Raw genomic sequence first — 24,145 nt, 5'->3', positions numbered from 1 at the left:
CCCAAAATATATGTGGACAGCTTGTTCTTCAGGCACGCAATGTTCCCGATCTCACCGCTGGTGTCAACTGCACTTTTGAAGATTTCACAGAGACTGAGGGACAGATTGAAGGGCCTTTTATCTACTGCTTGTCTCCATCTGCTAAGGATGTCATCCCTATTACAAGGGGACAGGGTAAGGGTGTGAAGTATGATCTGGGACACTCTTTTCTTAAATAGTATGTACAGTATAACTATTAGGGCTTCTGTGATAAGTATTGGATAGAGTATTTAATATTACAGCACAAACAACAAACTGACTGTGCATAAGGACATCCATATTGACCACAAACATTTCATGTCGTGTCACCCATTGGAAAATAAGCATCAGTCACAGGATGCTAAGGGAAGGGGAGGAGGTGGCTGTGTTCAGCTGGCGTTTCAAATATCCTGAATAAACGTGAGCAGGAAAGAGAGCAGCCACTGCCGGTAGCCTGCTGACAAGCTTGCTCTTTCTTATCAGTGTGCTTGTTAAGTAAAACAGATGCGCTTACATTCTGGTCTGAGAATGTCTCAATACATTGTGTTTGTTTCTTTTGCATGGTTATCACAAATCTCTTTTCCTTTAGTGAACACTAACTTAAAAATGTTAAACCCACCTCCACTAAAGTTCATTAGCTACAGAACTTTCCATTGCATTCTCCTTTTGGCCTAAAGCCCTAACTCTGTGGATGACCAGAGTTCCTCCCATGGTACCACTGGAAAGTTCTAAACGTTTGGTGGTGATTGCTATAACTGCTTTGTTTGTTATTTTATTTATTACTAGCAAAATACCCGCGCTTTGCAGCGGAGAAGAATTGTGTTAAAGAAGTTATGAAAAAGAAAAGGAAACATTTTAAAAATAATGTAACATTTGCTTTCTATTTGTTTGCATAAGCACAGTCCTTCACCAGCAATTATTTAATGTTAGCTCAGACCCAGCACTTAAAAGTTTCTGTCGCACTTTTGCTGAGTTTGTGCCAAACACTATTCTATCCCTGACCATCTTATCTTCATTTGCATAAGCACAGTCCTTCACCAGCAATTTTAACTCCGTTACAAAGTGATCCAAAGTCTCGTTTATGCCCCGTGTCTTCTCATTAAACTTGTATCTCGCGAATATCGTATTCGTCGTAGGCATGACAAACGCCAGCGGCAGCGTGTCTATAAACTTAATTTAAACTTACGGTTTACACGTGCTTTGTTTCCAGTAGCTGCACTTATGAATATGCTTGTATGCGTCACTCGCTTCATATTCTTTTTCTGCCTTCTCAATTGTGTAATGTGTTTTTTGTTCAGTGCTCTTCGGAGCTCTTGCTTGTTGCCTGCATACTGCATTCACAGTCAGTATACATGAGCCGCTCGGAGTACATGCATCGAAGGTGCTCAGCTGTGCTTGTGCTCTCTCGTGCGATCTTGCGATGTCCACGGCTTTATTTAATGTTAGCTAAGACCCGGTACTTAAAAGTTTCTCTCACACTTTCGCTGAATTTGTGCCAAACACTATTCTATCCCTGACCATCTCATGTTCGTTTGCATAAGCACAGTCCTTCACCTGCGAATATTTAGCGGCAGTGTGTTTCTATTGGATTGCTGCTGACGGACGGCCTTATATGGGCAGGCACTCAATTACATAGGAGGCGTGGCGATGAGGGACGCAACTCCGCCTCACACGGCGACCGAGCTGCAGGCTATGGCCGTATATATGTTCCTAAGTAGGTTCCAGTTATGACCGTTATGCGTAGAATTTCAAAATGAAACCTGCCTAACTTTTGTAAGTAAGCTGTAAGGAATGAGCCTGCCAAATTTCAGCCTTCTACCTACACGGGAAGTTGGAGAATTAGTGATGAGTCGGTCAGTCAGTCAGTCAGTGAGGGCTTTGCCTTTTATTAGTATAGATTTATTTTCTCGCTAACCCACTTCACTTAATGGGTTGCGCCAACTCTAGTGGTCCTTATTTATTACTAGTGTGGAAGGTCATCAGAAGTTCCCAATGAACATTTCTTGTGCCAAACTGTATTTGTTGTCCAAAAAAAAATTGTTTTTAATTAAGTTTGGTTTTTGCTTACCCAATGATCAGTTTTGCATTTAGCGTCCCTGCTTGGAATCACAACTAGAACAAAGTGGCTGTGCCTTAAAACAGCCTGGCAGCCTTACTATAATTTGGTGTTTCAAAATTCCTGTTTTCAGAATTTTGTTTTGTGTTATTTTTGTGGACTAAGCCAATGCTTATCTGTCCCATCAACTTGGGCTCCATAAGTGTAACAGTCTAGTATGTACTCCTTTTGAGTTACCTCAAATGGCTTGTGTACAGATAAGTGCTGAACACTGGCTTGGCAAAGCAATGTTTAAAGAACTTTACACATGAAAACAAAAAGCTTGCATTCTAAAGTTCTAAAAGACTTTCAAAACTACAGCATCCAGGCTGCAGTACCTTAGAATCTCAAGCCAGTTCACTCAGTGCTGCCGGGGTGATCATACCTGCTACACTGTCTGGCATGTCTAGATGGCTCATGGAGGGCTAACAGTCAATCTGTGTCACGCAGTCACAGCTCACAGAATCGCAGCCCATGATGTACAGAAACAACTCAAAAGAGCAGACAATGGGCCTATTAGGAAATGACATCATTTTTATGCAAGTATGTATGTTTTAATTCTCCTTGGATGGGAAAAGGAAATTTGGGGTTTTGTTTCATTTTCATTGCATTTTAAGCACAATGACTGATGAACGACTATAGTCCCTTACTTGGTTTTAAAGGGAAATAACGTAATACCCAAGGAAACTGAGAGTTGTTAGAAGGGTTGGAAGGTCCTTAACTGCTGACAATTGAATAATTATGTTTGCATGAAAAGCTGCAACTAAAAGATTGTTTGTATAATTAGATGACACAAAGAATAGACGCTTTCTCTTTTACACTGTTTTTTTTCTTCTTTAATTTTCCATTAGGGGACAAGCGTATTGTGAAGCTATATCTAAAATCCAAGGAAACTGGGAAGAAGTTTGCCAGCGTTGACTTTGTATTTTACAACTGCAGCGTTCACCAGTCGTAAGTATCCCTTTATTACAGCCTTTTGAGTGTGTATGAAGCTGCCATTTACTTACAGGACTGGAGGACCTGAGGCCTATCTTATATATAAACGTCTATGGGTGGAAGTGTGTGTGAGTGTCTTTCTGTCCGGCCCGGACATGCGAGGCTACAGCATGAAGCTCAAAGAAAGCAACTCTGTCACCAAAGTGAAACCGCCGAGAAAAGAGAAACTCGATTAGCTGCTAGTACACAAGCGAGGCAAGCACATTGGCAAAATGAAACCTCAGAGGAGAGAAAAGCTCACTTAGCTGCTAGTGCATAACCAATGCGATTGACTGATTGATTGATTGAAGTGCCAGAATCCATGGTTTTTAGGGGCCACGGACATTTTACAGCACGGGCTTACATAGCTACTTATAGTATACAGTGGTACCTCGGTATACGTCCTTAATCCGTTCCAAACCCTTTGACTTATACCAAATAGTACATATACCAAATGAATTGTTTCCATAAAAAATAATGGGAAAATGATTAATCCGTTCCCATGAAAAAAAATTCTTTTGTTATTGGCATATTATACATTGATGGGGTTGTATAAAATAATTTAAACACTGCTTAATACTAAAATACTGTACATAAATACAAAAGCAATTAGATGAAATAAATGAAAATTTAACCTCACTTTACTTTTTAATAACGTCTTTGTTTTTCACAATCGTAGATACCGTCGTTCTCGGCATACGGTATGCAGCAGCCAAGTCCCGGATACGAATGCCACCTTCATACTTTTCAACAATCAATTCAAATTTACGTAAAAAAACACAAAATCATGTGAAAATTCACAGTGAGTTATAGCGTGGGTTGTTGACTGAATGCTAGCAACTAGCGTACTTTTGCTGGTGGGCAATCGTGGCTTTGTCTCGAGAGAGATAAACAAGGGTAGTGTAGTGTTCTCTAGACTGAAGTAGCGACACACTCAGAATAATTGTTTATTTTGTCCTATGTTTAACCAACTCTCCATACAGCGTGCCTTCTAAACTACACTCCTCCCTTCGGCAGTCATACGTCTCAAAAGACGCAGACCATAGCAATCAACATCGAACATAAAGCAATGGACAAAAGCATTATTTAACAATTATATACAACAGGTAGCACGCGGGTTGTTCACTGAATGCTAGCAACTAGCGTACTGATGCTCGTGAGTAATCGTGGCTTTGTCTCGAGAGAGATAAACAAGGGTAGTGTAGTGTTCTCTAGACTGAAGTAGCAACACACTCAGAATAATTGTTTATTTTGAACCATGTTTAACCAACTGTCCATACAGCGTGCCTTCTAAACTACACTCCTCCCTTCGGCAGTCATACGTCTCAAAAGACGCAGACCATAGCAATCAACATCGAATATAAAGCAATGGACAAAAGCATCATTGAACAATCATATACAACAGGTAGTACGTGGGTTGTTCACTGAATGCTAGCAACTGCTGTACTGACGCTCGTGGGCAGTCGTGGCTTTGTATCGAGAGAGAGGTAAACGAGGGTAGCACACGAGTCATATTCTAAACAAAGGTTGTATACCAAGCAAAATTTTTCATGTCCAAACAGGACGTATTCCAAAGCAGACGTATACCAAGGTATCACTATATTTGCTGTGCTGTCAATCATGATGGGTTAAAATTTAAGTAATCAACTTAGACCTCAGCGTTAACGTTTGTAGTACACCATGCAATATGCATATGTCTCTGTTATATGCCATTTGGTATGAGATTCGTAAAAGCAGTGTTAATTTTTGTGATGTGCCATCTGTTGGAATGAGAAATGCAATGCATTTCATTACGTAAAATGTTTGTGATGCCCCATCTTTTATGAATGACGGAGACAAAGTAACCAAATGGGTAGACTCTTATGCTTTTATTAAGGTGGATAATATGTATGCATGTGTACAGTATATCTACTGATGTCAGTCAAGGGTACGACAGGAGTCAAGAAGAAATGTTGCTTTGCCAGCCAGGACCCCACCCCATTTACTTTTCAAAGACATGTTTTAACGGGTTGGATAATGGTCGGTTGGTTGGTTGTTTCCACTTCGTCATTAGAAGATACTGAATTGTAATTTAATGAGCATTTAATGAGCAACAACATATCCGTTTAAAATGAAATCTATAACACAAGTAATTGAAGGGGTCTGATTCCTTTCTGAATCCACTGTAGGTTTGTGTTTATGTGTGTACTGTGAAGATAAATTGAACAAAAGACCAATACAGTGAATCTGTAGAGCTGAGATGGGAATTTTGTATGACTTCTGTAGTTAGTGCTATGCTGTTAGAACCAGTTTGGTTTTATCTCTATTTTAAAATATATCGTGTAACAACTATGTTTATGCTAATGTATATTTATGTATTTGTATAAAAATACATCTTAGTCCAAAAGTTCAAACCAATCGAAGAGCAGGGGGAATGAGAGATAATAATCTTTAAGTCTGCTATTTACAAGTCTAAGCAAGAATCCTTGAAACTGCAGTGTAATTCCACAGATGACATGCAGAGATATTTCAAAAGATTTTAAATTGGAAATTACTTTTCTTATCATTTGGAGATTATTGCATAGTGATGTTGCATTTAATTAGCCGAGATTTCACTGAGGACCCAGGCGCTCTTTAAAAATTAAATTGTATCATTTATTGCCTTTGAAATCTTATACCTAACGTTTGAGAGTGTACAGTATGTGGTTGGTGCTTTTTGCCTCCAGCGTTTCTCTTTATGGATTAGCACCAATGCCCAGGATTTTCAGATGGGATGTAAGATTGTGTTTGTCTCAGTAGATCGTGGGGTTGCACACTTATGAAATATGGAGGGGGGTGCCAGGCAGTCAAGTGGATCTTCACTGTGATCTTGTGTAGAGCAGGGTGTTGTAGAGATAGTCGGATCACATTTAGTCTTGCATCTCCCTGGCAGAGTGTCGCAGGTTGTGATGTGTTTGAAGGTAAGTAGTCTGTCTGTTTTTCTCTCTTTCACACACTCTCTTCCTCTCATATAGTCTGATTTCTTGAATTAATATAACATGGAGCTCTCAAACCTGCTTAATGTAATTCAGGGTCCTGAGTAGCCAGCACCTGTCCTAGAACGGCATTCTACAAAGGCCCAGTATACTGCAGGGCCAAGTCTGCTGCACACCAACACCCAAACTCTCACTCAGAAAGGACCAATGTGGATAGAATATACGAGGGGGGACTCAAAAATAATGAGAATTAAAAAAAAAAAGGTATATTTCTCAGAACATTTTCAAAATGTAATCACCCTCAAAATACTCTCCCTCAGGGACAATACACTTGTCCCACTGCTTTTTCCATTGTTTAAAACTATTCTGAAACCCTTGCAAAGTGATAGCCTTCAGTGCCTCCATCGTTTGCTTCATGACCTCCTCTTCATCCTGAAAATGCTTTTCTTTAAGGTCCCTCTCCATTCTTGGAAATGAGAAAAAAATCGAAGGGTGCAAGGTTGAGGAAGTGGTGGTGGGAGGTGGGAAACCTTTGTCATCCCGTTTTTCGTGAGAAACGTCCGCACACTCAATGCTGTGTGGGCAGGAGTGTCTCCGTACTGCATCGTGCAATCACTTGAGCATTTCAAGGGCGCTGATTGGCCAAATGATGCACCGGGCAGTCTAATACATGCACCTAGCGTCAAACGTCAGAACTAACGTGTTTCCAGAAAAAAATTGTCATTATTTTTGTGTCCACCCTCATAGCTACTATGAATGGATGAAACATTGCAGGGTTAGCCCCAAAAGTGTTGAGGTGCTAACTGGGTTCCCTGTTTTAATTCACCAAAATTATATTTCGAAATCATTGATCAAAGGAGCAAAATGGAAATAGCATAAAACAGTCTTTCCAGCTTTGTAGAAGGGTTTGGCTCTTGTCACAGAAGGCTGGGGTGCAGACCCAGCCAGGATGCCTGGAAGGACCGGGAGGTGGCATATTCGTCCTCCGGGCCACGAGGGAGCAATCATCCTGGATCTGGAGAGAAGTAAGGAGGCTCAAGTCTGTTGGGGACCATGGCCACTGCCAGGGGGCGCCCCGAGCCTCATGGAACCTGGGAAACGTTCACTTCTGCCACACCTGGGAAGATGGAGGAAGATCCTTCCAGGGACGCCCGTAGTGCTTCCGGGTGCAAGAACTGCACTTCCGCCACACCAGGAAGTGCTGCCAGATGGACGTCATCAGGCACCTGGAGCACATCCAAATGGAAATAAAAGGGGCAGCCTCCCTACAATCAGGGAGCTAGAGTCAGGAGTGGGAGCAGGACAAAGCTCCTGTGGAGAGAGGAAAGGCGGCCCACGAACAGTGAGAGACAGGCCTGAAGTAGGGGTGATTGGTGCTGGGAGCACAGTGTGCTGTGCGGGAGTGTGGCATTTGTGCTAAATAAATGTGTGCCTTTTGATAAAGATGTGGTCTCAGTCTGGTGGTGTCCGGACATGTCTCACACTCTTAAGATTTGGTCAGTCATAGGATGCTTCGTCCTTCCACCAAGTTCGGGTCCAAATGAGACACTGACATCAGGAGGCATCAGACTTTTATAGTCGTCCTGCTGAAATTCAGGGTTACTTTCCCTCAGGAGTCGTCTTCTCACTGCTGCAGAGGAGAGAAAAGACAAGGCTGTTGGCAATAGCGCTCTCTCTCGCCCCAACAGGGTATTGCACACCTGTGATGAGCCTGGAAGTTGTTTCTCTGATGTGCATATATGACACCGCTAACTGCTACAGAGTCACAAAACTCATTCAGATTAAGAAATGTTCTTGCAATCATATCAATATCTGCCAAGCAGATTCACTGAAGTACAACCCCAAATTAGAAAAAGTTGGGACAGAATGGAAAATGGCAATGAAAAGAAAAAAAAAACATAAAACGGAGTTATTCTTAAATTTACTGTGCCTTTTAATTCATTGCAGACAATATGAATCAAAGATATTTCATGTTTTCTCTGGTCATCTTCATTTCATTTGTTAACGTACCATATATACTTGCAGATAAGTTCTCCCGTGGATGTCGGGATTTCACTGTATAATTTGTGGTATTTTATAATGTCGGTCGTACAAGTCGAATGCGAAAAACTCATGCTATTAGTCCAAGAGATTATGATATGCTAACGCCCGCCTGAGAGAGTAACCACTGAGCACACTGCCTTTTATTTCTATGTGGGTGTGGCAATGCGCTGTATCAGCGTGTGCTCCTAACCTCTTTCTCTCTCTCTCTCTCTCTATTGTGCCTACGTGACCACACGGTGATACCCGAACTATTCCGAAGCAACGTTTGCACTGATTTGTGTTTTTTGCATTTCACACCCTCATATACCTTTATCGTAAGAGCATCCCTTATCTACGATGGAGTGTTCAATCAGAAGAGAAAAGAGAATATGAAGCTGGTTTTAAATTAAACGTTGTTGAAGTAGCAAAAGAAATTGGTAACTAGGCTGCTGCAACAAAATTCCATGCATCTGAGAAACTGATGCAAGATTGAAGGAGGCAAGAAGATGTAAAAAAAAAAAAAAAATTACGTGTCAGATTTTTGAACGGGCCCATAAATCGAGGTCTGATTTTATGATCGATTTTTTGGATTTCAAGGCCCGACTTATACATGAGCATATACGATACAGTGATCCCTCGCTATATCGCACTTCAACTTTCGCGGCTTCACTCCATCGCGGATTTTAAATGTAAGCATATCTAAATATATATCACGAATTTTTCGCTGGTTCGTGAATTTCTGCGGACAGTGGGTCTTTTAATTTATGGTACATGGTTCCTCAGTTTGTTTGCCCAGTTGATTTCATACAAGGGACGCTATTGGCAGATGGCTTAGAAGCTAACCAATCAGAGCATGTAATACGTATTAAATAAAACTCCTCAATGATATACAATATGTTTCCCGGGCTGTGCTTGATTGTTTGCTTTTCTCTGTCTCAGCAGAGGGGCTGTTTGCACAGAGGCTGTTTGCCTAGAGGATACAGAGGCTCCTCTAAAAAATGCTGCTTTATCGCGGTGCTTCGGCATACTTAAAGGCCCAAAAGCACGTATTGATTTTTTGATTGTTTGCTTTTCTCTCTCTCTCTCTCTGACATTCTCTGCTCCTGACACGCATTCTTTGAAGAGGAAGATATGTTTGCATTCTTTTAATTGTGAGAAAGAACTGTCATCTCTGTCTTGTCATGGAGCACAGTTTAAACGTTTGACTAAAGGGTGTTATTTCATGTCTAGAGGGCTCTAATAATGTTAACAGGGTGGGAGAGTTTATAAGGGCTTAAAATATATAAAAATAACCATACAAACATATGGTTTCTACTTCGTGGATTTTCATCTATCGCAAGGGGTTCTGGAACGCAACCCCCGCAATCGAGGAGGGATTACTGTACATCCATTCATGCATTTCAAGCCAGCAATACATTCCAAAAAAAAAAGTCGAGATGGGTACCAAATGAGGGCTAGTAATGAGGTAAAATAATGATGTGATTTCATACAGGATTTGGAGTCTCCGCAAAAGGCTCAGTCTTTGAGGAGCAAAGATGGGCAGAGGATCTCCAGTTTGTCAACAAATGCCTGAGAAAATTATTGAAAAGTTTAAAAACAATGTTCCTCAAAAAATGATTGGAAGTGCCAGAACAGGCAAGGTATTTTTTTGCATTTATAGAAAGTGCTCAACTTTAGAACAAACTTTTGCATGGCAAATGCATATATATCATTCTCGTGAAACTGACCTCTGAACCTGGATTTGCAATATGATGACAGAAATTTACAAAATGGCAGCACCTAAGGAAAAACAAAATGGTGTTGTAGCAAAACGCTAATAAGTTCCTCAAAAGTGCATTAAACCTGACATCTCACTTTAGAATCACAGTCCCCTGAGTTCAAAAGACCAGATAATTTGTATATTTTTGTCCAGAATTCATTCAGGATAAAGCTTAAAAAAGTCATCAATACTATCAATCCTAACAGGTCGATTAGATGTTCTTGATTCATGGTTGTTGTTTCACCACTAGAAAGGTTGCGCTTAACGTCATAAAACACAAATTACTCTTCTGTTTAAAATTTAAATCCAGCAATCAACAGCTCAGTCGGAGTAAAAACCCATTCTCTATAGCAGTAGAAGTGGAACGAGATCGCCGCCTGTGTCATCTTGTGACGGTGGTCTTAGAATTTTTCATTCCTTCCCCTCGTGACTTTGATCTTGGTTTAGTGTCACAATCACTTTGCAGCTTTGTCAGACCTGGCCTGGCACCTCCATCTGCAGCTATAGGCAGGTAAAGAGCTTTCTCCATAGATTGTGATATATGTAATGCCCCCAGTTTAATCAACTGCATGCTTTCCTCATGGGGCTTACCTGTCTGGGCCTATTAGAGCAACGTCCAAACACAGACTGCAGTGCCAGTTCTTGTCGAAAGGTTTAGGAGCACTCAGCACGGCCCTGTGCCTTGACATCCCGCCATTTTATCCTGCCATGATTCAGAAGAGAGGTTTATCGTTCTGCAGATGTGATGGAACTGAGTGGGTATCTGTTCTCCTATTTTTTTTTTTCTTCCTATTAAAGAAATGCATATATTTGCATAGTAATAACCCTTCCAATTACTGTACCTTACATCTTTGCCAAGTTAACCACTGTCCCATTAAGCACAAAAAAAGCAGCTAAATTGTAATGGGGAAATCATTTTAGGGCCTAATAACAGCCTGGATAGAAAGTGCCAAACACTTTAAAATCCCTGTGTGAATAATTAATGCATTGATTTTAATTGGATTTTGCAAGCTTCTTTTTTTTCTGAATTTCTAGGAAAGGAAGAAAAAAAAAATCGAGACAGGAATACTGTTTGTTGTAGACCAATCGTCTGCATTAACATATTTTTAACTTGAGAAATGCTTTTAAGGAGTAAGGCTTTAATGGGTTTCAGCTCCAGAGCTTGGAATTGAACCAAAGTCTGTTTTTAATTACCACATACAGTGCCAAAAAAATAAAGACCCAGATACTAGAATTAAGAAATGCAGAACTCAAGAGCAATCTGATGTCAACCACATGGAAATCATGTAGAGTGGTGCAATCGATGAGCAGGCAGTTGAAGAAGACCCTCCTTGAGCATTAAATAGGAGAGATCCAGTCAAAGGAGAAACATTTCCTATTTTTATGTATATATATATATATATATATATATATATATATATATATATATATATATATATATACAGTACAACAACTACAACTCGACCATCTGTGGTGGTCTAAAAGCAGGGGCGTTGCTACCAGGAATCAGTGTTGTGCAAGAAGTTCAGTTCACACAGTTTAAAATGAATTGAACTAGTTCATGTTCAGTTCATTTTGTAATTTTTAAAAAGTGAGAATAAATAACCCATGAATTTATTTTTTTCAGTTTTGCATGTCTTAAATTAGGCTATTACAGTGTTCTTGAATAAAATACAACAATTATGAAGACTTTTTTTATTTAAATACACTTTGTTGAGTTATACCCAGCAACTAACACATATAACCATATATGCTAATATCCTCCTGGTCAAAAAAGAAATTAAATAGATGCAAGTATAAATATAAATTACCTGTGAAATTGACTGTGGAACCAGCGTGTAGGTGAACTAACTTATTATACTTCCGGTCAAAATCCGTGTCACATATTGCATGTCCAACGGGGAAAAATATAAAGTGGCCTCGCGAAGTCCAACGTTTTCCAAAAAACGAAAGCGGAGTTTCACCGCATGCTCGTGTCAGAGGGGGACACAGGCAGGCAGACACAGACAGGGCCTATTTGATTTTACATTATTTTTTCCGAATACAAATAAATGGTAAAAAATTCATAAGAAATAAATATTTGTAAAAATCCAATATTTGTGCTTATCTGAATACCGTTTTCAGATTTGGCTTCACCCTTACATTACAAGGTAAGGCAAAACGTTTAATCTGGACCTAAACCAGATCCAGAATGTCACCTAAAACTGAACTAGCTCACGTTCAAGTTCTTCACTTGCAAATACGTTACGTTAAGTTCGAAAAATGAGCCTGTTTAAAGAGCGAACTCTTCTGAACTAGTTCATGCACAACACTGCCAGGAATGTAGCTCAGGTATATCAAGGACTTGCGTAATCTGAGCATGAGACAGCTGTGTTTCATTATAATGGACGGAACTGGCCACCCCATAGGGGAAGAAAGGTGTGACATATGTGTTGGCCCAACAAAGATATTTTTGTCTCCTTTTCATATAAAACTTGGTCTGACGAATCAACTGGTGAATAAGGAATCTCAAGGATTTCGGTCTTTGAGATGGATGCTTTCACAGATGAATGTAACAAAGACTGAGTAGGGTGTTTTTGTTGGTTCACCTGTCAGACACATCATAAATTACAAGTCCTTATGAAGATCTGCTTGGGGGCCTGTGAAGTCTGCGTTGTGTGTGCACTAAAGGATGGCTTTGCTGCAGATGGTACAAAAGATTAATGGTGTTACCTGTCTTTGCGAGAATATTCTTTTGACACAATTTGCAGTGCACGCTACTCTGCTTCTTATCTGACTTTAAATAGCCAAAATATGTCCATATTACCAAATTCCTTGGACGCTCTTTTTAAACAGTGTCCTCATCTTTTGAGCCTTGGATTGTGTCCATTGGGGTGGGTTCTTTGGCAGCACTTTTTTTTTTTTATAAATTATTATTAAATGATTTTATTTAACTTTGTAGCAGTCCAGTTCCACTAAGATTCACACCGTCGAAGAGATGGAGATTTGTTTATTTTTTTAGTGGAGATTCTAGAGATGCACACAGCCTTGGCCCGAACCTCACGCACTCACAAGCAAAGACAAAAAGCCACCGGTAATAAAACAGCAAATAAAGAATGTATTAATAATAAATGAAAATAACGATCCCACCTCAGTCCATTTACGGCGATGTTACAATAAACACGAAAACAAACCACAACAATAAACACTCACTATAAAGTCCATGAAAAAACGGCTACTGATGTAATGCAAACATGAAGGTAAATAGTCCAGAGATCTGCACGTTGAAGGGGAATGTAAAGATAGTCCTACCGGTAGTTCCTGAAATGGTGTAGATGAATGGATGGTTCAGGAGCGCTCCCTTTCTTTAACAGGATGGCCATAAATCCACATACAGTCCTTACGTACCATGCAGACAGTAGACAACCCAAACCCCGACCCAGAAACGATCCAGGACAAAAGAGAGAAAGCACAGGTATCACAACAGAAGGTAGACAGACAGGAACTTTAGACACGAAACACAAAATACTTTTAAATGTCGCGCTAGCCTCCTTGTACCCAGCAGCCTCTGCTCCCTCAGAAGATAACCAATAATAGCCACTGCAGGAACTGCTGGGAGTTGAAGTTTCAATCCCCAGTAACACCACTACAACTTGACTCCTCTGTCTGTCTGTTTGTGTGGGTCAAATCTTGCAACTGATTTTAAACTCACTTTTGGCAAAGTGAATTTCTTCAAATTTTGCATACATGTTCAGTATCGTTGACAATACAATAATCCATCAAAACTGATGGGATTACAAATTTAGCCGTAATCAATGGTTATGCGATTCCAATCAATGCGCACACAACAATAACGGAGAGAATATAGTGAGATATAGGAGCGTACAAGTGAGAGACGCATCGAACTGCCCCCACTTGCCTCTTCAGTGAGAGGAGTGGGTAAATATGTGAGCCGACTTTACTTGCTTACTCTTGTGAAGGAGTAGCCGGGATGATCGCAGTGAGGAAGTGTTGCCGTAAACTTGCTGTTTTGTCGTTGATTTTTTTTTTTCTCCCAGCGACTGAGAGCTAATCCCATAAGAGCCTGAACAGAAAAATAGAGACCAAAATATAATTCTTTTTAGTATTCAAATAATTCTGCAATGAAAATATATTATGTAATACTTATAAAGAAGCTTCCCGCTCATAAAAAATGATTAAAGAAAAATAATTAGCAAAATACTCAAAACCTATAAAGTAAAAAATAAAATATATATATAATTTTTTTTAAGTAAAACAATTTTATTTACTTTAGTTATAAATGCACTAAAAAGCAAAAAATATATTTTTGGTTATATGTGACTAAATAAAAATGTGGGGCACACTTAAATTAATTCATTCAATCAATTAATAGAATAGCTACTTGGATCATACAATGTTGTTGTCTTTTATATATTTTTAAGTCCCCAACATCCTAATCAAGTTTCATAAATTGTTTGAATCAATTAAATTATATGCGCCCCACGATGTGACATTGTGACCATTCCATGACATTGTGAGTGTTAACATGGCCTACGTCACACCCGTTGCAGGCTGCATTCATACCCATCACCTCTACTTCCACAATATGGCATCTTCTTTGGATTCCCATTCCCCCTTCAGCCAATCATGTACTGAAATAGCACAGGTCCACATTTGCAGGTTGGATTTCGTTTTGCTTGAAGGAATGGCAGCTCGCTCTCCGTCTGCCTTCTCCGCCTGTCACATCTTGTTTCATGCTGCTTGACCATAAGTAGAAACTGGCCACTGTGTCTCTTGGAAGCAAGATGGCTGACTCGCATGTCAGAACCTGAACTGTAGATGCAGGCCGCCTGAAGGCTGAACACATGACAGAAAGTTTTCCAAGTAAAATTAATTGATTTTTTTTTTCTTTTCCCAGTTAGGGATGTTTCACTCATTTAATAAGCAGTAACATAGATATTATTGTAACGTTGTAATAGTTCTGAATCTACTATTATTTCATGTTCCTATCCTAACATTTTTGTTATTTTGTATAAAATATCAAAACCACAGTGTTACAAGTTTTATTCTTATAGCACATGCTGATTATTAGAATACATACTCCTGTGTATGGTGAGCCAACCTCATGGACTTGCAGGTCCATCCTAAATGTTTTTGATTTTAAATTGTTTTTGTGCTTCTTCAAATGTCTGCGCAAAAAGCATTTTGCTCTGTGGACATGTTGAACAGATGGAGGGTGCTATGACAGCCAGATATTTTGGAAAATTGAATTTTTTTAACCTAGTGTGGCTTTATAGCATACTATATATACAGCCTCAATTGGACAGAAAGACAGATGGGTGACTGCCTCTCCTCCAAATCTTTATTTTTACTGGACAAAATATGGCATAGCTTTTCAGCATTTTGTGTTGTCCAAGAAAATCTTTCAGGGCGGATAGAGCTGATAGGTGGACAGCAGCACTTCACCACCCAAACGATTTAATAGAAAAAAATTGGAGGTCTGGGTAACGTATGGCTTCACATCAACTATATGTGAGCGTTTCACAGAGCAGATTTCTGGAAGATTTGGGAGGCTCTTCATTCCCCGGTACTCTGCATATATAAAATTTTATATATATATATATATATATATATATATATATATATACATACATACACTCACCTAAAGGATTATTAGGAACACCATACTAATACGGTGTTTGACCCCCTTTCGCCTTCAGAACTGCCTTAATTCTACGTGGCATTGATTCAACAAGGTGCTGAAAGCATTCTTTAGAAATGTTGGCCCATATTGATAGGATAGCATCTTGCAGTTGATGGAGATTTGTGGGATGCACATCCAGGGCACGAAGCTCCCGTTCCACCACATCCCAAAGATGCTCTATTGATTGAGATCTGGTGACTGTGGGGGCCATTTTAGTGCAGTGAACTCATTGTCATGTTCAAGAAACCAATTTGAAATGATTCGAGCTTTGTGACATGGTGCATTATCCTGCTGGAAGTATCCATCAGAGGATGGGTACATGGTGGTCATGAAGGGATGGACATGGTCAGAAACAATGCCCAGGTAGCCCGTGGCATTTAAACGATGCCCAATTGGCACTAAGGGGCCTAAAGTGTGCCAAGAAAACATCCCCCACACCATTACACCACTACCACCAGCCTGCACAGTGGTAACAAGGCATGATGGATCCATGTTCTCATTCTGTTTACGCCAAATTCTGACTCTACCATTTGAATGTCTCAACAGAAATCGACACTTATCAGACCAGGCAACATTTTTCCAGTCTTCAACTGTCCAATTTTGGTGAGCTCGTGCAAATTGTAGCCTCTTTTTCCTATTTGTAGTGGAGATGAGTGGTACCCGGTGGGGTCTTCTGCTGTTGTAGCCCATCCGCCTCAAGGTTGTGCGTGTTGTGGCTTCACAAATGCTTTGCTGCATACCTCGGTTGTAACGAGTGGTTATTTCAGTCAAAGTTGCTCTTCTATCAGCTTGAATCAGTCGGCCCATTCTCCTCTGACCTCTAGCACCAACAAGGCATTTTAACCCACAGGACTGCCGCATACTGGATGTTTTTCCCTTTTCACACCATTCTTTGTAAACCCTAGAAATGGTTGGGCGTGAAAATCCCAGTAACTGAGCAGATTGTGAAATACTCAGACCGGCCCGTCTGGCACCAACAACCATGCCACGCTCAAAATTGCTTAAATCACCTTTCTTTCCCATTCTGACATTCAGTTTGGAGTTCAGGAGATTGTCTTGACCAGGACCACACCCCTAAATGCATTGAAGCAACTGCCATGTGATTGGTTGATTAGATAATTGCATTAATGAGAAATTGAACAGGTGTTCCTAATAATCCTTTAGGTGAGTGTGTGTGTGTATATATATATATATATATATATATATATACATACAGTATGTGTATGTATATGTATATATATATATATATATACATGTATATGTACTATATATATGTATTTATATGTATATATGTGTATATGTGTATGTATATGTATATATGTATTTATATGTAGCTGCAAATATGCAAACCATATCACAGACCTTCTCTTCCATATATATGTGTGTGTGTGTGTGTGTGTGTGTGTGTGTGTATATATATATATATATACTGTATAATATAGTGTTAGAGCAATTTTAAAATATTCAGTACTTCGGCCCCGGTATTTTATTATCTGTAATCTTTGTAATCACCTTTTAAAACATACCTCACCCATCACCTAATATATAATTCATTCTCTAAAGTTTACTACTTCCAATATAACATAATCCACTGGCTGACTTTCCATCTTCTGTACTTATTCCTTACACTTAAATTGTCAGAGGAACCGTAATGATGACTAGCACCTTTCATCTAAGACTGCCTGGGCTGTCCGGTTCTCCAAGCCCCTCATGCACCTTGCTAACTCCTCCATCCTTGTGCTTTTATTGCCTGGTCCCCCATGGGTCAGTGACAGATGGCTATCTAGTCACAGAAGATGTGGATTGAGCAAGGCCTGGATACCTGTGGAGACTCAGTTATGCTGTGTTTTTTACACAGGGAGCCTTACATCAGGCATTTTTGAGAAATGTTCTTAATTTTCTTATGGCTGGCATTGTGTACAGTGTGCTGTTGACAAACTGTGAACAAAGCCCTTTTTTATTGCATACTGTAGGAGGGTGTATGGAGGGGGAGCGATTGGTAGAATGATTGTCTGGTCTTTATTGGCTAGGTGGTTCAATTACTTTTAGAACTGCTTTTGCCAGAAAGCTGCTTTTTTTTTTTCTTTTGTATTAAGTTGCCTGCATAGACACAATCACACGAGTATTCATTGACAATATTTTTCCATTTTTCCTCAAATCCATGTTACATTCAAAAGTTAAACAATAATTTTTATGGTGTCTTTATTGCAATAGCAAGGAAAAACACCATTGTGCAGTCTGTATATATCCATCTATTTTTAAAACCACTTTGTCCATTTCAGAGAGCATCTTGAGATTGGCTGTGAGGGAAGGGCCAGTGCCAGTCCCATCAGTCCCATGAGTTGCCAGTTAACCTAACCTTTATATCTTATGCATGTGGAACAAAATGCCTGTTTAAAAAGAGTTACCAGAAGGGACTTGACCTTTGTCTCTGGGAGCTGTGAGGTAGCCGTGTTAATCACTTCGCCACCATGCCGTCTTTATTTTACATGGGATTTACATCACAATCTCTGCCTCTGTTGTGTGTTTTATATACCACGTGGCATAGAATACTCTCATAAATCTCCTTACAAAGTTATTTGTTCATTTTTCATTTTATAAATAACGTTTATTTCTCTAACACATTTTCCCAAAAATGTGTAGCTCAATGTACTTCACAAGATGTTAAGAAAAAAATATCTTGTAATTAATTAAATGCAATGGAATAAAAAAATAAATACAAATTTGTGAAGTATAGAATACAAAAAAAGAAATGTCAGGGTCCTTAAATATGGTTAAAATTCATTGTAGGTATCTAATGATTATAACAATAAGTCTGATGCTATGGGCGGATGGCCAGGGAGGACAGAAAAATATGAAACTCCAGCTGTTGAGATGTTGGGGACAAAAAAATCTGCAGGAGTGTGACAGGTCGTGTCATATGGCGTTTTAATGGCTTACGTTATTTTTTTCATTTTAGTTGTTTTAGTGCACCCAGAGGTGGCTTGCTCATGAGTGCAGGTGATCGCTTGAATTACTTAATTACGATGGGAGCGATGCAGTTATTAAATAGCATCAGCTAGGGTTGTCACAGAATAAAGAAGACGGGGTATGAAGGAAGAAAAACAAAAGAAAAAAAACAACGAAAGAGACAATAGACAAAAAGGAATAGTTTGTCATGTAGATCATCTGAGAGAGTCAGGACAGACAGCATTGGCCCTACTGGTTATATATTTTGGTTTTCTTCCGTTTCTGTCTGCCATATTGTAATGCTTTGTCTAGGAAGCTTCCTCGTCACTAGGAGGTGTCCCCCCCCACCCCCCGAGGTCATGTCTCACAGGTAGTTGTAACAATGGGCTTAAAATGTTGTCGATTTCTTTGATCTCCGGTTTTCTGACTTTAGTTACATTTATATGATCTGATTTTTACTTTTTCATATACGAAGTATAAGGAAAGTATTGTAATTATCCAATGATTCGATGTCGAGATTTCGATAAATCTCGATATTTTAGACCTCTCTGACTTTCTCATATACAAAGTATAGTAAAGGATTGAAATCCTCCTAAATTTCCATTTTGAGGTTCTGATGAATCTCAACGTTTTAGACCTCCCTGAGTCTTAAAATACAATTTTTGGAATTATGTCTGTGTGTTTGTCTGTGTGTGTGTAAACGTGTTAACTTGAGTACGCTTTCACTCAGGTCAACCAAATTTTGCATACAAGTATTAGGTACAAAACGTAGATTTCTACCAACTTTTTGGCTGGATGGATGGTATTTTACCTTTTATTCATGCAGCTGCAGGGTCCGATTTATTCAACTTTACTTTTATAATTATTGTTCAGTATATTTTTAATTTGATTTGATTTGTTGTTGATGGTTCTTTAACGTACATAATATAAAAATATAATCATTGTCTTGCGGTTTACTCCTCAAATATCTGCGTACAAGAGAAAGTCTAGGGGGAGACCTCTCCCGATATTTTTGCTTCTTGTTTTGGTTTTGACACTTCGGTTTTCTCGATGTCTGTGTTCTACCCCTACATCTGTTGTTCATCTATTCTCCTGGCTCCTTTTTAACACGAGTCTGCTTGCTGATACAACACTGGGGGAGCAGGTGCAGTGGCTATGGAAGAGTTCCATGGTGCAGCCAAGTTCAAATTTGCTGGACTACTTTAAGAGAGCAAAAGATAATGGTGGAGAATTGGTGCTGAAAAGGGAACAGTGTGCAGGACAGAATCCTGAGCGTTGCGGCATCGATGAGCAAAGGGCAAAATTGGAAAAGGTTACAGAATTCTTCATCGGAGGGTCGGAGTATTTTATAATCTCTCTGTGCTGAGTGAACGGTCTGCAGGTACTGACGGATGTGGCAGAACGCGATGCTAACGACTTCACGTGAGGGATCTGTTCTGGTGTACTGAGAAAAAAAGGGAATACATCAAGGATGGGTTTTGTTTTAAAACATTATTTATTTTACACTTTTGAAGACATGATTCTATGGGCCCAATTTTATTGGAGAGTTGCATTTTAATTTTTTGCTATTAATAAACACTGTCAACTATTTTGCACTGGAAAGTTGTTTCTTGCTACTGGTCCAACTTAGGCTTGAATTATAAGATCTCCAGACAGAGGTTGACACCACAAGGGGTTCCAAGGCTAAAAGACCACTCAGCCCTACCGGGTATTCTGTCTAACATAAAAGTACTGAAATGGTTACTGTTAGGATGTACTGTCTTAGAAGACTAGAGTGTCTACATTCCTTCCAGCATCACAGATGGCTGTGAAGTATCGTGATACGGTATTTTTCATATGTAGTATAGTGTGCGTTGTCAAAATGTACTTTATAATTTATTTTTGTGTATATTTTATGCAGTATGTTTTATAAAAAAACTCCTTACGAAGCCATCCAGTTTTCCATTTTGCTCTTGCAGATCAATGTTACAGAAAGTGGGATCCAATCCAAGCTACACTGGTGGTGGTAGCAGCCCGTCACATGGCACACTCTCACACATACCCAGACACACTCCCAGTGCCCAGTAAATCTAAACTACATTTTTTTTTTTGAGATAAGGTTGGAAGACCAGACTAACTGGAGAATAAATGTGAAGTCCACACAAGTAGACTCAGGATCTCGACCTCAGGACTCTGCAGGAGTAAGGAAACGGCACTAACCGCTTCACCACCAGGCCTCCCTGTACATCACTCAGTGTTTATTTTCTTCAGCCACTTATTATACAACACAGAGACTATACAGAGAATGTCTAGATGTAATAAGAAATGATAGTGAGATACTTACAAGAGTCGATGTGCCAGTGCAGATATGGTGACTGGTTCAGAAGGTAAGATGGTGCCTGTTTGGTTTACGTATATATATATGTATATATATATAGGCCACATAACCTAGTGGCTTTCTGAAAAGCTGCTAAGGCCTATTTGTAACTTGTGGTCTGTCATTATGGCAGAAGCTCTGGTAAAGACAGAACTATTCATAAAACTATTAATCCAAAGCCACGCTGTGTTTCATAGAGGCATTTAATTCTGCATTTGAAGCAAATTACTCATTGCAAGTGGGTCATTACTGTAAATTCAGCAGGGTCAGCATTAGTGCCCTGTTGTCACTGTTTGCCGACAGATGAACTCTGACCTCGATGAGCACTTTTCTTTGTTGCCAGGCAGCTCTCTGCCAAGTTCAGAAGAAAGACATCGCTGATGGAATCTCCTCCATGGGGGTGTTGGCCTATGAAATGACAGCAGCCTTTTTCATTTGCCATCAGATACAACAAGCGTGCGCAAGAAAAACTCGAGCAGCCTCATAATAAGGAATGCATTTTAATATATGAATGCATATGAGGCTGGAAAGAAATAATGTCTCAGTACTGAAGAGTTTGTGGGGTTTTTTTTTTCAAGTTGGGAACAATACAAATTCTAATATAAGATTAATTTCAATTTTTTTATGCTTTGAAAAAACACCCTTATTCATTCAGTAGAATGACTCCTTAGTGAAGAAAACGGTTAGGGCCTCCTACATAGAAATTAATTGTGACCGCAAAATCTCGTGCTCACACAAAAAACGTCAATAAGTAATGACGAGGAGCTCAATTGCTTCTTGTTGGTTGTGTCTTCATTTTGTTCATAGTAGTGGGTGCCATTGTTAAAATTTGCATTATTGAGAACGTGTTTATCTTGAATCATAATTTTGTTTTTGCCGACTAGATGAATTGCAGTTTGTTTTTATTGGCTTGTGAGCTACAGCAGCATTTGGCCTCAGCTCTCCAGCAGCAGTTACCCAGTCCAGATATAATATAGCTGGGTAATTCAAAGCGACCTTTGTAAGTTCTTTCGTTAGATTCTTTAGAAACAGAAATGAACTCAATAAAAAAGAAAAGCCTGAATTAGCGTAAGCCGCCTTAATTGTGGATGTTCATAAGATTTACTTCATGAAGTAGAAGTACATAATAAACATTACTAGTTGTTTCAGATATTGAAAATTTTAAAATATGTGCATTAGTTTATATGTTTAAAGTCTCTAATAATCTTAATTGTAGTAGAAGTTTGTCACTTTTCACCCTCTATTAGAGCTCTATAGAGGGCTAGACCCTTAGTAAAGAATCAAAAGCCAAAAATAACTTCATATTTGTAAAGAATGACCTTGAAATGGTCTAAAACGGTACCCCACATGCTTATGTTTGAAATTTGTCAGCCTTCTGGGAGTGGCTGTAAGAGCGCTAGGACCACCAGTAAAGAATCAAATATCAAAAATATTGTTATATTAGCTGTACCCCGTGGCTTTGCCCACATAATAGTGAAACAGGACACACTTGAAAAATCAATAGATATTGGCACTGTATTTGATCGTGTTCAGCTCTGACAGGAAAGCGTTCCCTGCATGGGGACAAAAGCACATGGCCGTGGTATCTCTGGCAATCGGCAGCTACCCTCTAAAACACAAATAGCTCTAATCTCTCTCTCAAAAACGTCAAACGTTACTCCTTAACAATCTGTAGATGATAATGTCTGTTGAACAAACAGGTATCACCAGCTAAGTGGAAGCAAGATGCACTCCAACACGTGGCGAGATGTAGACTAGCTCAAACAGAGGCTGGCGAGTGAATGAGGAAGGCCCCGCGCCCCCGCTCTCGGCCCACAGCCGCTCTCTTGGATTTGCATAAATACATCGGCACCGCAAGTGAACTATGGTACATAAGTCACAAAATCAACTGGAATATTCAAGCAAATTATAGAAAACGACCAGATCTAAATCCGTTAAGTAATTCTCTTGTGAAAAGTGGACCGACATAAAGTGAACAGACATACAGACAGAACGCGCTTGGACTACAAAATTTTTAAAACTGTTTCTTAGTGAGCACCTGTGAGCCAAGGGTAACCTACATTCCAAATTTCAAGTCCCAAGTCCTCATGGTTCGGGAGATTTCGTGATGAGTGAGTCAGTGGTATTTGGCTTTATATATATATATATATAATATACTGTAGATTCGCGATCAGCAACCTCGAAATTACATAAATGAAAGGCCACATGTCTATGTTACTGATCCCTATAAGTTTTGCGAACTTTTTGTAACCTTGACCCCTCATTTCTCATTTCTCATTAGGGGGTGAACCCCTGGGGTTGGTGGACGTGGCCTGCTCAACTTCCAAGTCATTCTAATCCTTTTTGCTGAACACACCTATTGGTTTACTCTTTATCATATGGGTGTCATGTAGTATCCTCGGAAAAATGTGGTTCAAAAATGGGCTGAAAATGCATTTTTTGAAAGTCTACAGGGGAGTCGAACAGTATATCATATCGGGGAGTTTTCTCATATTGGTGAGTCAGGCCAGGACAAAAAAAAATAAATGAAGAGATTTCAAAGTGTTCATAAGTAATTCTTGTGAGCGCAAAAAGTTGTGTTCAAATTGCACATATAGTAATAATAATTATTTTTACATTTATATAACGCTTTTCTCAATATTCAAAGCACTTTCACTTAAAGATGGGGGAGCCACTTAAACCACCACCAATGTGTTGCATCCACCTGGATGATGCAATGACGGCCATTTTTGTGGCAGGGTGCTCACCACACATTAGCTATTAGGTGGTTAAAGGGTGAAAGAGAGAGACTATTAGAGACCGGGGATGATTAGGGGGCCAGAATGACCAGGCCATGGAGGGCAATTCAGCCTGGACATCAGTAAACGCCATGTTCTTTACAAAGGATACCCATGCATGTTTAATGACCCCAGAGAGTCAGGACCTCAGTTTTATACCTCATCTGAAGGACAGCTCCATTTTTACACCACAGTATCACTTCTCTAGTGGCGTTGGTCCTGACATAGACCACAGGGTAAGCGCCCACTGTTGGCTTCACTAACACCTCTTCCAGCTGCAACTCAAGCGTTTTATAGATGGTCTCTCATCCAAGTACTGGCCGGGCCCAAACATGCTTAGCTTCAAGTGGATTGATTACCCATTCTGAAGTGCATGGTGTACGGCTGCTTGGCGATTTAGTCTCATGTAGTCTGGTTGAGGCAGTTCAGCTAATGCGGCAAAATACAAGGAAATCCTGAAGGTGAAAAACCTGATGCTGTCTACAAGAAACCTGCACCTTGGGTGAAGATTTGTTTTCCACCAAAACAACCACCTCAAGAGTAAAGCTAAAGCTACA

The 24,145-nt window shown here is 39.6% G+C and overlaps 1 protein-coding gene across 3 annotated transcripts in view; it reads left to right on the top strand.

The window, feature by feature from the left end:
* LOC120541257 (plexin-A1-like) overlaps positions 1-24,145 on the top strand; it is a 710,643-nt gene that overhangs the window by 376,774 nt on the left and 309,724 nt on the right. For all 3 annotated transcript variants that reach the window (XM_039772729.1, XM_039772730.1, XM_039772728.1), the window contains 2 exons: positions 21-174; positions 2,965-3,064. In XM_039772729.1, coding sequence (XP_039628663.1) covers positions 21-174; positions 2,965-3,064 — 254 coding nt within the window. The remainder of the gene's footprint in view (positions 1-20; positions 175-2,964; positions 3,065-24,145) is intronic.

The sequence above is a fragment of the Polypterus senegalus genome, chromosome 12 (assembly GCF_016835505.1).
Source record: "Polypterus senegalus isolate Bchr_013 chromosome 12, ASM1683550v1, whole genome shotgun sequence".
Lineage (NCBI taxonomy): Eukaryota > Metazoa > Chordata > Cladistia > Polypteriformes > Polypteridae > Polypterus > Polypterus senegalus.
The sequence above is the reverse complement of the archived record's forward strand: the minus strand, read 5'-3'. Positions and strand labels throughout refer to the sequence as shown.